This window comes from Garra rufa, chromosome 8 (genome assembly GCF_049309525.1).
Source record: "Garra rufa chromosome 8, GarRuf1.0, whole genome shotgun sequence".
In the NCBI taxonomy this organism is placed as follows: Eukaryota; Metazoa; Chordata; class Actinopteri; order Cypriniformes; family Cyprinidae; genus Garra; species Garra rufa.
In genome coordinates, this window is record NC_133368.1 from 36644408 (window position 1) to 36658669 (window position 14262).

Sequence of the window (14262 nt, forward strand, 5' to 3'; positions counted from 1 at the left end):
CCTCCAGAACCAGAACCAATGATCCTGGAATCAGGGAAAATCTCTGCAGCTGAGCGACAGAGAAGACTGACCCGGGGTCTTTGCATGTACTGTGGGGCTGCGGGACACGTACGACTCAACTGTCCTATGCGTCCTATACGATCTTTGGTGAGTGTAATACGTTCTGAATTGGATAACATGCATCCTCTGACTACCAATGTTCAGTTAACCACCCACACTTCCTGTGTTACAGTCGCAGCCCTCATCGACTCCGGGTCAGCGGGAAACTTCATCTCCAACACCCTCTGTCGCCAGCTCCAGCTACGCACCCAAGCATCAACCACCATCTACCAGATTCAACCGATAACTAACCGGATAAACTCACGGACCCGTATTCACCGGAAAAGTGAACCCATCATCCTACAGATTGGAGTTTTGCACCGTGAGGAGATTCAGTTTCTGGTTCTGGAGGGAGCTACTATGGACATCATCTTGGGGCGCCCGTGGCTGGTGAAGCATGATCCCATCCTCTCTTGGGGCACAGGAGAGGTGATAAAATGGGGAAAAGAATGTACCAACCAATGTTTTCCAGATCTTCCACGTCCTAGACACAAGATACTACCTGTCAACGTCACCTCCGTCGAAAGTCCTGTTGAGAAGCAGTCAGTCCAGATTCCTGCCATTTACTCGTCGTTTCAAGACGTCTTCTGCCCCAAGAGAGCTTCCCAGCTACCTCCACATCGGCCATGGGACTGTGCCATTGACCTAGTTCCGGATGCTCCAATGCCCAGAGGTAAGATCTACCCGCTGTCGCTTCCGGAGACCAAGGCAATGGAGGAGTACATACAGGAGGCTCTCGATCAGGGTTACATCCGACCATCAACATCACCCGCAGCATCCAGTTTTTTCTTCGTGGCAAAGAAGGATGGAGGGCTGCGGCCATGCATCGATTACCGTATACTCAATCAAGGCACCATCAAGTTCCGGTATCCCCTTCCTCTCGTCCCTGCGGCCCTCGAACAACTACGCACTGCCAGGGTGTTTACGAAGTTGGACCTCCGCAGCGCGTACAACCTCGTGAGGATACGTGAGGGGGACGAGTGGAAGACTGCCTTCGTGACCCCTACTGGCCACTACGAGTATTTGGTCATGCCCTATGGTTTGGTCAACGCCCCCTCCGTATTTCAGAACTTCATTCACGAGGTACTCCGGGAGTTTCTGCACCACTTTGTCGTTGTCTACATAGACGATATCCTGATTTACTCCCGGAGTGAGGCCGAACATCGCCTCCACGTTGCGGAGGTCCTTCAAAGATTACGGGATCATCACCTATATCTCAAGGCGGAGAAATGTTCATTTCACCTACCAGCAGTGCACTTCCTTGGATACGTCATCGACCAGAAGGGGGTCCGTATGGACGAGAGGAAGGTATCTGCAGTTGTGTCCTGGCCAGAACCCACCACTATCAAAGAGCTTCAACGATTCTTAGGTTTCGCCAATTTCTACCGCCGGTTTATCAAGAACTACAGCATCATCACCGCTCCGCTTACCAGTCTACTCAAAGGAAAACCACGAACCCTACTCTGGAACCCTGACTCGGCCGCAGCCTTCCATAACCTCAAGGAAGCATTTACACAGGCACCTCTTCTAACCCATCCTGACCCTGATCTCCCTTTCGTGGTAGAGGTAGACGCTTCTACTACCGGCGTGGGAGGGATTCTGTCACAGTATCACGGTACTCCTCCATTGCTTCATCCCTGTGCCTACTATTCCCGGAAGCTCAGCCCTGCGGAGAGGAACTATGACATCGGCAACCGCGAGCTTCTTGCCATCAAGCTCGCTCTGGAGGAGTGGCGACATTGGTTAGAGGGATCCAACCACACGTTCCAGGTGATAACAGATCACAAGAACCTACAGTACCTCCGAGACGCCAAACGGCTCTGTCCCCGTCAGGCAAGATGGTCCCTGTTCTTTTCACGATTCAACTTCACCATAACCTACCGGCCAGGATCCAAGAATACCCGAGCTGATGCTCTGTCTCGCATCCATGATTCTCACGACTTGCCTGACACACCCACGACCATAATCCCCGAAAACATCATCGTTCAACCCATTGAATGGACCAACCCGCCAGCTGTCGCCACTCCGGAACCCAGATCTCCGCCGGGCTGTCCACCTGGTCGCAGATTCATCCCTAGGACCCAGCGGGTAGATCTGATCCATTCAACACATACCTCTCTGGGCACTGGGCATCCAGGGGCCAACAACACTCTCTCGCTGCTGACGGACCGCTTCTGGTGGCCGCACATGGCAAGGGATGTGAGGAGGTATGTCCAAGGATGTAAGGAGTGCGCAATGTCCAAGAGTCCACGTCATCTGCCTGCTGGGAAACTCCATCCCTTGCCTGTGCCGAACCGCCCCTGGTCACACCTAGGAGTGGACTTCATGACAGATCTCCCCTCATCTGACGGTAACACCTGCATCTTTGTTATAGTTGATCGATTTTCAAAATTCTGCCGACTGATACCTCTGAAAGGTCTTCCCACAGCCTTAGAGTCTGCCGAACTGCTCTTCAACAAAGTCTTTAGGTACTATGGCATTCCGGAAGACATCGTCTCAGACAGGGGTCCACAGTTTATTTCACGGGTGTGGAAGTCTTTTCTCAAACTCCTAGGTGTGACCGTTAGCCTCTCCTCTGGATACCACCCTGAGACCAACGGGCAGACGGAGAGGAAAATCCAGGAGGTGGGGCGGTTCCTCCGGACATTCTGTCATGGTCACCAGGACTCCTGGAACCAGTTCCTGGGTTGGGCAGAATACGCCCAAAATTCACTGCGGCAACCCACCACAGGACTCACGCCATTCCAGTGTGTGCTCGGCTTCCAACCACCTCTCTTCCCCTGGAATGGCGAACCATCACAGGTGCCCGCAGTGGATTACTGGTTCCGGGAGAGCGAGAGAGTCTGGGACGAGGCTCACCATCATCTTCAAAGGGCAGTGCGCAGAACCAAGTCCACTGCCGATAAGAAGAGGATTCCTGGTCCCACATACACTCCTGGGCAAAAAGTCTGGCTCTCCACAAGAGACATCCGTCTGCGCCTGCCCTCGAAGAAATTGAGTCCCAGGTTTGTTGGCCCCTTCACCATCGTGGAACAGGTCAACCCCGTCACCTACAGACTCCAATTACCACCACAGTACCGTATCCACCCCACATTTCACGTCTCATTACTCAAACCCTTTCACCCACCTGTGATTCCCTCCACAGAACCTGGTCAGGAAGAGGAACCCCCTCCCCCCTTGGTCCTGGAAGAGGGATCCATCTACTCGGTCCGAGAAATCCTTCTGTCCCGACGTCGTGGTGGTAATCTGGAATATCTCGTCGACTGGGAAGGCTACGGGCCAGAGGAGAGGTCATGGGTACCCAGAGTTGACATTCTAGATCCAGCCCTCATGGAGGAATTCCATCGTAACCATCCTGAATGTCCAGCCCCTCGAGGACGAGGTAGACCACCACGACGTCGGAGGCCTCGGCCCTCAGGAGCGGGCCCTGGGGAGGGGGGTAATGTCACGGATTGGCCAGGTTCTACTCCCTCACTCACTCAACGATCACAGTCACCTGATTACTAATCATACGCACCTGAATCCAATCACCAGCACCACATATAAGCACACCACACACCTCACTCAGTGTCCGGGCTCGTTTGCACGAAGCGGACTCATTGTGTTTCTCTGTCGAGTTCACAAACCTCAAAGACATACTTACCTCGCTATTTACCTGTTGAAACTTACCTCTTGTCTCGTCTATTCCAGTACGAAGTCTGTTCTCTGTTCCAGTCAGCTGTGGTCAGCCATAAGCCTGTTCGTCGATCACCAACGGTGTGTGTGTGTGTGTGTGGGTCGGAGTCCTCCTCCCGTCGTTCCTGGAAAGGAAAAGGATCTGTATTCAGTATTCATCTCTAGTCAACGAATATCATACTTGGACTGTTATACTTACCCGGTTCTGCACGTCATCTTATCCACAACGCTCTGCTGATAATAAACATTGTTATATTGATCACTTACCTCTCTTGTTTGGTCTGCTTCCGTAACAAGCAGTGTTTGTGCTTTTAGTTTTGCAAACTCAGTGAGTGGTTTTGCTATAAGTATTAATAGTTTTAGAAATTGTGCTATAAGAATCATAGTTAGGGTTTAAGCCATCAGAAAAAACTGTAATACAATTTAACGAAACCATTAAAATGGAATCTAGAAAATGAATGGAATGTGGTTAAAATACAAACTGAATTTACAGTTTTTTCTGATGGCTTAAACCCTAACTATGATTCCTATAGCACAATATCTAAAACTATTAATACTTATAGCAAAACCACTCACTGAGTTTGCAAAACTAAAAGCACAAACACTGCTTTGCACTCAGTTTTCAATTTTGTAACACACACTTTGCAAAACTGTAGGTGCAATCCACTGCACTCTTTTTGCGGAACTGCAAATACAACTCACTGCTTTACTCTCAATTTCCAAATGATCAACACACTCCTAGCAAAACTATACACATTTATGGCTATTATTTACAGTATTTTGTTTGGAAAAAAACACTTGTGTTTGTTTTGATGTGTGTAAATAAACACCAGTACTTGAAGTTTGGATCCCTCTATTTTTTCAGAACTATGGCAAAAGTATGACCTCAAACTGACATAGCCTACGTTGTGCACAGAGAAAGCAAAAGCCAGATGTGTTTTTTATTCATACCATCAGTGTGTAGTTGGTGCATTGTGTGCTTATTAATGTGATGGCTTGTGTTAAATGTTTGATACGAAAATACCATTTTTTTACGAAGGTTTGAAGAGTTAAGCAAGGTTTATTAGCTTTTGCAAGAGAACTTCAATGTTTTGCTGATTTGGTGAAGGTTTTTTTATTTGTGTGTAGAGTTTTGCAAAAATAGCCAATACTTACAAAAAATGTGCTTAAGCCATCAGAAAAAAAAACTGTAAGAAGAATAAAACATATTTTATAGGGCCTTAAAAATCTATTTTTTGTTACACCTTTTTTTTGTTAAATTGTGTAATTGTGTTTCATGATTTAACTTAATTAGACACGCTTTTAGTAAGATTTTTTAGTTTAACTAATAAAACAGAAAAAATGATTCAAAAAATGAATCCAGAAAATTAAAAACTTAAAAATTAAACAGAATTTGGGAAAAAAATAAAACAGATTTTATAGGACCACTGACTTCTAATAAATGCTAGGTAATAAAGGTAAATGCTTTTTTTTTTTCTTTTTCATGCTTTACCTCAGATGTCTGTTGTGGGAGTATGTAGTTTGATGAGTGAGTATGAAATTCCACCAAAATGGTGGATTCCTTTATGGCAGCAATAAATACACTTGTACAGCTATACACTGTAATTAAGACAATGATATATTTACAAACATAATTTTATTTTTACTTTTATTTATTTAAGTTACTTTTGCTTTAAGTTTCATGTGATGTTTTGGTGATCCCCGTCAACTGAAAACCATATTTACATTTAATTAATTTTCTCTCAGACAGCCTAATAGTGTTATAGAAAACTGCAGTGCAGTGAATTATATGCAAAAACCTTAATGATTGTCTCTTAAAGGGATAGTTCACCCAAAAAGTCTGTCATTCTAAATCCATCTTAAACACAAATTTTGAAAAATAAATAAATACAGTAAGGCTACACACTAAAAGTCATTGGGGTTCGACCGATTATCTGCGCGATATTAAGCATTTTTATGGTTATCATATCGGTCATTTTCCAAAATGGATTTGCCAATAAAATAATTTAAAAAAAGCGTTTAAAAAAAGTTTTTTTGTCACAGCCATTATTTTTCTTAATTTTGACATAAATTTTCATTTTTACACCAGATATCGGTTCAAAATATTGGTTATCGGTCTACTTGATCTGTAATAATCTGTATCGGCATCAGCCCTAAAAAACACTAGTTCAATGTTGTTTTGGACCCCATCAATTTTTATTTTATGGACAAAAACAGTTCTTCAATATATCCTAAAAAACAAATCATAGTGGTAAACATTTTTGGGTGAACTATGCCATTAAGTCTGATAATAACTTGCAGTCTACACAGCTTGCTATCCCTATATATCTCTGCCTGTCTCTCTTCACCTCTCTTCATGAGTTCCCCTTTACTCTCAGGTTACGGCTGGTTTAATGACTGTAACAGAGGGGTAGAGGAGATGGATATTATTCCTCTTCCTGTCTGCCAGCTCAGCACTTCCTGTCACTCAGGGATAAATCTGTTCTGACAGTGGGCAGCTATGTTTATGGCACCCTCTCATTCAGTTTAAAGACTTGTGGCATTTTGTGAAGGCCTGTAAAATTTGAATGTGTTTACAAAGCCACCACGAAAATGTAAGTAGTGACAGATCTTTTATTCGTTAGTCTATTATTCAGTTCATTGCAAAATGTCAAAATTGACTAAATAAATAAACATGCATGAATGAATTGTTCAATTTAGAATAATTTTATAGGATTTCTTGCTGATTTTAACAGATACGATTCTGTCTTCTTCACACTTGTTGCATTCGGAATCAAACAAAGCATACAGAAAAAAATTCAGGTCTTAAGCTAAACATTGAGGCCAGTTTAGGTGGTGAGAATGCCCTTCATTTTTGGCAGCATGCCAGTCATTGACAAAGTACACTCAATGTAAAATAGACTGTACATCTAAAGCCACCCCTTCATTTCTCTCTGAGGGAAGATGTTTGTTGAAATGTAATTGGACAGTGCTCTGGGACACCTTTTAATTCCAAACAATGCCAACAGTGTCTCCATGGTGATGACGTACCCTTGCCCCCCTTTCGGGATGGTTAATGAGGCTGTGTGATTAATTAGTCCCCCATATTCCTCCACTGTCTGTCCCGCTGAAGCCCCCTCTATCATCTCTTTCTCACTCTCTCCGTTCGTGCACATCGGTGAACCTGATCTGTGCTCAGGCCAGATATAAATACTGAACGAATGCACACATCTACATTAGCATAAGCCCTGTTTGGAAACCAGCAATATGCCAATGTTACTTTTAGTTCCTGGGATTATTCAAAAATATTTAGACAATCAGTAATGTTTGCATCTTTTGTATTTGAAATATATTTTATTATGACAATTATGTAATTTAAAACAATATAAATGGTACATACATCAAACTGTTGATATATAGCTAAAAGTTTGTAATTGGCAGGTTTTTTATTTTAATTACTTTTTACTTTAAATGTTTTTTTTTGATAATCTGCAGGCACTAATTGCATTACATGTCATCCTTACGAATAATGTTACGTTACATATAAAAAAAGCTACAGAAAAACAGCACTGGCCTAAAATTAGTTACCCATCCAGAGATTCTGACCTTTCACCCTTTTTTGGCATCCATCAGTGACTGCAAACACACACACACACACACACACACACACACACACACACACACACACACACACACACACACACACACACACACACACACACACACACACACACACACACACACACACACACACACACACACACACACACACCCCTAAGCACATACCAATCAAATGTTTGGACACATCTATACATTTTATAATAATATAATTTTATAATATTTTTACATTTTAGAATAATAGTAAAACCGTCACAGCTAAGAAGTAACAAAATTGGAAGAATGGGAAATACATAGTGATCAAAATTGTTATCCACTCTTGCTTATAAAACAAATTTCAAGTATTTAACTGTCATGAAAAAAGACAAATTCAGTGAAGTGTGTCCAGAGCTTTTGACTGGAATTATATATACAGTTGAAGCCAAAAGTTTGCATACATCTTGAGGAATCTACAAAATGTTAATTATTTTAACATCATCAGGGATCATACAAAATGCATGTTTTTTGTTAATTTAGTATTGATCTGAAAAAGATATTTCACAAAAAAGATGTTTACATATTGTCCACAAAAGAAAATAATAGTTGAATTTATAGAAATTACCCTGTTCAAAAGTTTACATACACTTCTTTATTAATACTTTCCCCCCATCTTTTCACATTGAGGAAAACTGAGAGACTTATACGCAATTATTACAGAAGGTTCAAATGCTCACTGATGCTTCAGAATGAAACATGATTCATTGAGAGCCAGGGATGTAAACATTTGAACGAAATGAGGATGTGTACATTTTTCTAAATTTTCCTAAATAACATATTTTTGTCATTTTAGTACTGCCCTTCAGAAGCTACAGAAGATACAGTACATGTTTCCCAGAAGACAAAATAAGTTAAATTTACCCTGATCTTCAAATTCAAAAAAGTAAAAAAAAAAAAAAACGGGCTCTCGTTTTTTCCTTGTAAAGCATCAGTGAGCATTTTAACCAAACAATTGAGGTCAGTACTAAATAAAAAAAAACATGCATTTTGTATTATTCCTTTTATTTTAGTTAAATAATCAACACTTTGCAGATTCTGCAAGGTGTATGTAAATTCTTGACTTCAACTGTATATACAGACTTTGTTTATTCTTTTGCGTTTGACTTAGTCTCTGAACCGACAAAAAGGCCAATCATATTTAAAACCACAAATCACAAATCAGCTTTCAACTTAAGGCTAGTTCACACTACAGGATTTTAAGTCCGATTTTAGCCCGATTGAGCTCGCCGACAGGTCGGTGATCAGCGCTGGTCAGTCTTTATGTGTGAACTACTCAACGACACATCAAAGAGGCTCGCTGACACGTCGCAGATGAAAAACAAATATCAAGCATGCTAAATATCTGGACAAGTCGGCCGACTCTGCATCACATCACACCCACAATAGTCAAACTAATATTCATGTAAATTCTAACCACCGGAACAGCAGACTTGATAACATAGGGTTAACGGTTAACACTCATTAGTTAACACTGCTTAGGAAAAATGTGGATAAACATGTTTTACTCACCTCCAACTCTCTCTGAAGCACACACAATCCATGCTGCCCACGTTTACCAATCCACTCTTTTACCCACTTTCTTTGTTTTTTCCTTTTTTGGGTTTTTCGGAACAGATCATTACGCAAAGTTTTCAGTGCTAAATTCCTTGCAGCATCCATTTTCACTAACTGTTTTGCGTCGTTTCCGTTTCACTTCTCATGACAAAACATGGTTTGGGGACGGTATAGAGTCGCTGGGCGATAGAGTTGTTGTCAGGTCGTGTAGTGCGTGACCCCCCGTTGCAGATCATTTACATTGAGTCGCGTAGTGCGAACATCACAGCGACTTAAAGACAGACAATTAAGTCATGTAGTCTGAACAGCACAGCGATCTGCCGATGTTTTAAGTCGTGGAGTGTGAACGAGCCTTTAATTAATCCACAGCCACTAACAGAGTAACTTTTCCATAATAACACACACAAGCATTTAAGCATTTACCCACAACCCTAAACTTTGAACTTTCACCTGCTGCCCACTGCTGCTGTTTATGTCTGATCTTTTCCCTTCTCCAGGTAGGACAGGTGTGCTGGATGACATCCTGCCTGAGTTTGAATTGGAGATTATGCCAGGTACGCCTGCCTTACCTCTCTCTCCACCTGTCGTTTTCAGTGGGTGCTCTCACACAGGTCCTCTTCAGTTCACCTGCTTCATCCTCTGCTGCAATCAGCTCAAAAATGCTTCAACCTAATCAGTTCCCTCTGAAAATTAGAAAAACTATAATTCAAAATTAGAACACATCAATGATTGATGTTGCATAACATTACTGCATATTATATTTATTACATTATTTTAAGTTTACTACTGGTCACGATTTTTTATGGAAAGTAACACATTATTTACTTTCACAACTTACCTTCTGCTGAGGCTTTCTTTCTTCCAGAATGCTAAGCAGTATCCACCTTATTCTTTAACTCTGAAGTAAGACTACAGACAAGAATTTCGGTTTTGTTTTGTACAGCTAAAAATAGCTGGACGCGGATGAGACAGGAAGCCACACCCATAAAATTTGCAAATGGCCGTGCCTACTCTTACGGCAAAAATAAGGTGGATTGCTTGCATTTATTAATTTTATTTAAGCCACTTTTGTTAAAGACAGCTTCAGTGATTATAATGGAGCGATAGTTTTGCTGCATCGCATCATGCAGCTTGATTGCAGTGCAGCCACACTGTCACACACGCATTCACTGTGTAGGTCTTTACACCAAGTTTTCAACTACATTTGAAATCAAAAGTTTACATACAGCTTGGAGAATTTGCAAAATGTTACTTATTTGACCAAAATAAGAGGGATCATACAAAATGCATGTTATTTTTGTTATTTACCACTGACCTGAAAAAGATATTTCACATAAAAGACGTTTACATGTAGTCCACAAGAGAAAATAATAGTTGAATTTATAAAAATGACCCTGTTCAAAAGTTTACATACACTTGATTCTTAATATTGTTGTTACAATGATCCACAGTTGTTTTTTTGGTTAGTGATAGTTGTTTATGAGTCCATTGTTTGTCCTGAGCAGTTAAACTGCTCGCTGTTCTTCAGAAAAATCCTTTACGTCCCACAAATTCTTTGGTTTTTCAGCGTTTTTGTGTATTTGAACCCTTTGTATCCGTATGATTTTGAAATCGAGTTTTTCACACTGAGGACAACTGAGGGACTAATATGCAACAATTACGGTTTAAATGCTCACTTATGCTTCAGAAGAAAAAAATTAAGCATTAAGAGCCAGGGGTGTAAATTTTTGAACAGAATAATAATAATGTGTAAAAAAATTTATTTTGCCTAAATATCATATTTTTTCATTTATTACTGCCCTTCAGAAGCTACAGAAGATACCTACATGTTCACCAGAAGACCAAAAAACTTAAATTTACCCTGATCTTCAAATTCAAAAAAGTTTTTACCCCCTGGCTCTTAATGCATTGTGTGACGTAAAGGATTTTTCTGAAGAACAGTGGGCAGTTTAACTGTTCAGGACAAACAAGGGACTCACTAAACAAGAAATACAGCTGTGAATCATTCAGGTAGCAACACAGTATTAACAATCAAGTGTATGTAAACTTTTGAACAGGGTCTTTTTTTTTTTTTTATAAATTCAACTATTATTTTCTCTTGTGGATATGTAAACGTCTTTTTATGTAAAATATCATATTCGGGTCAGTACTAAATAAAAAAATAACATGCATTTTGTATGATCCCTCTTATTTTGGTAAAATAATTGACATTTAGCAAATTCTGCAAGGTGTATGTAAACTTTTTACTTCAACTGTATATTTGAGGGCTAAAAAATAAGGGTAAACAAAAAGGCAACACTTCTTACTTCTATTGTTTTACATATAAAAGTGTATTATGTTGGGTTGGTAAAAACACAGATTTTTCCGAACTTGAAATCGCTTCTTTCAACCCCAGGATCACCGACTGCCAGTGTTTCTAACTGCCAGTGTTTCTTGCACTGCGCATAAAAAAGTTGTATTTTACCTATGTTTGCAGTGTCAATTGAATGTGATAAAAAGGCAGTGTATTGCAAAATAATAGCCAAAAAAATTGCATTGTCTTTACAGGCTGAAAGAAAAAACATGCAATGTAACCAGTGTAGTCTGATTCACAAAAAATGAGTGTGTGTGTTGTGTGTGTGTGTGTGTGTGTGTGTTTATGTATGTATGTTTTTTTTTGACCCAGTCCTGCTCTTGTGGTGTAAATTCAAACACAAACATTCCAACTTCCAAAAAGGAATTTGGTTATGGTTATGTCCTGTTCATCACCCTAATCTGCCATAAGTGCTCAGAGACATAATTATAAACATTCTTGAGAATGAATAGTATCTGTGTTGAATAAGAGGTCTGCGATGTATACTGTTGGAATTTTACCACCACACCCAGAGGAAATTCATCATTAGGCCCTTAGAGAGTCCAGATAAGAAGTTGTGCATCATTCACGCTCTCCCTTGTGGTAGGTCATGATCAGAGACTTCATATCCTGTGGGCAAAAATGATTTCAGGACAGCACTTCCTTCAGGATCTGCGTTTGCCACGGAAACCAAGTTTCCTGATGAGTCTTTTTTTTTGTTTCCCCTTCAGAGTGGGTATTTGTAGGAGTTGTTGTCCTTGGTAGTGTTCTCTTCCTGTTGTTGGTTGGGATCTGCTGGTGCCAGTGTTGCCCTCACTCCTGTTGTTGTTATGTACGCTGCTGCTGCTGTCCTGATACATGTTGCTGTCCAAAACACTGTGAGTAGACACACACATAGGCCTACTACACACATTGCCTGTATTCACAACCTGAAGAAAATATTCCCATTTGTCTTCAAAGTATATGAAGCAGGGAAGATGGCAAAGAGCGGCCAACCTCCACAGATAGCCATGTATCAACCTTACTACGTTCCTGGTGTTCCTGTGGTTCCTGTGGTCCCTCCAGCCGCACCATCCATCATTGAACCCAAGTTGACTACAGTGTCCCGTTCAGTAGAAAACAATATAGCTGGAGGTAAGTGACAATATAACAGTCAGATGTCTATTTGCATTTAACAACTGAAGCACATCTGCATCATCTAACTAAAAAAACAAAATCAACTAACATCATCTTCAGCTGCACTGTAACTTTCATGTTAGACTGTCCAGCGTATTTAAAATGTAAATTGTGGTTAGATGTGACGAAAGTTCTTACTGAATTTGAGTATGTGAACACTAGCAAATAACAGTACAGTCGTGGCCAAAAGATTTGAGAATGACACAAATATTAGTTTTCACAAAGTTTGCTGCTAAACTGCTTTTAGATCTTTGTTTTAGTTGTTTCTGTGATGTACAGAAATATAATTACAAGCACTTCATACGTTTCAAAGGCTTTTATCGACAATTACATGACATTTATGCAAAGAGTCAGTATTTGCAGTGTTGGCCCTTCTTTTTCTGGACCTCTGCAATTCGACTGGGCATGCTCTCAATCAACTTCTGGGCCAAATCCTGACTGATAGCAACCCATTCTTTCATAATCACTTCTTGGAGTTTGTCAGAATTAGTGGGTTTTTGTTTGTCCACCCGCCTCTTGAGGATTTACCACAAGTTCTCAATGGGATTAAGATCTGGGGAGTTTCCAGGCCATGGACCCAAAATTTTAACGTTTAGTTCCCCGAGCCACTTAGTTATCACTTTTGCCTTATGGCACTGTGCTCCATTGTGCTGGAAAATGCATTGTTCTTCACCAAACTGTTGTTGGATTGTTGGAAGAAGTTGCTGTTGGAGGGTGTTTTGGTACCATTCTTTATTCATGGCTGTGTTTTTGGGCAAAATTGTGAGTGAGCCCACTCCCTTGGATGAGAAGCAACCCCTCACATGAATGGTCTCAGGATGCTTTACTGTGTGCATGACACAGGACTGATGGTAGCACTCACCTTTTCTTCTCCAGACAAGCCTTTTTCCAGATGCCCCAAACAATCGGAAAGAGGCTTCATCGGAGAATATGACTTTGCCCCAGTCCTCAGCAGTCCATTCGACATACTTTTTGCAGAAGATCAATCTGTCCCTGATGTTTTTTTTTTGGAGAGAAGTGGCTTCTTTGCTGCCCTTCTTGACACCAGGCCATCTTCCAAAAGTCTTGGCCTCACTGTGCATGCAGATGCGCTCACACCTGCCTGCTGCCATTCCTGAGCAAGCTCTGCACTGGTGGCACTCCGATCCCGCAGCTGAATCCTCTTTAGGAGACAATCCTGGCACTTGCTGGACTTTCTTGGACGCCCTGGAGCCTTCTTAACAAGAATTGAACCTCTTTCCTTGAAGTTCTTGATGATCCTATAAATTGTTGATTTAGGTGCAATCTTAGTAGCCACAATATCCTTGCCTGTGAAGCCATTTTTATGCAACACAATGATGGCTGCACGCGTTTCTCTGCAGGTCACCATGGTTAACAATGGAAGAACAACGATTTCAAGCATCACCTTCCTTTTAACATGTCAAGTCTGCCATTCTAACCCAATCAGCCTGACATAATGATCTCCAGCCTTGTGCTCATCAACATTCTCACCTGAGTTAACAAGACGATTACTGAAATGGTCTCAGCAGGTCCTTTAATGACAGCAATGAAATGCAGTGGAAAGTTTATTTTCGGGATTAAGTTAATTTCTATGCAATTCATCTGATCACTCTTCATAACATTCTGGAGTATATGCAAATTGCTATTATAAAAACTTAAGCAGCAACTTTTCCAATTTCCAATATTTATGTAATTCTCAAAACTTTTGGCCACGACTGTAGAAATGTTTAAGGAAATCTATTTGGAAATAGAATATAAAGGCTTAAAGGGATAGTTCACCCAAAAAATGAAAA

At 41.0% G+C, this 14262-nt stretch overlaps 1 protein-coding gene across 2 annotated transcripts in view; it reads left to right on the forward strand.

Moving 5' to 3' along the window:
* ildr2 (immunoglobulin-like domain containing receptor 2) overlaps positions 1-14262 on the forward strand; it is a 33764-nt gene that overhangs the window by 11567 nt on the left and 7935 nt on the right. For both annotated transcript variants that reach the window (XM_073846399.1, XM_073846400.1), the window contains exons 4-6: positions 9459-9515; positions 12025-12171; positions 12254-12427. In XM_073846399.1, coding sequence (XP_073702500.1) covers positions 9459-9515; positions 12025-12171; positions 12254-12427 — 378 coding nt within the window. The remainder of the gene's footprint in view (positions 1-9458; positions 9516-12024; positions 12172-12253; positions 12428-14262) is intronic.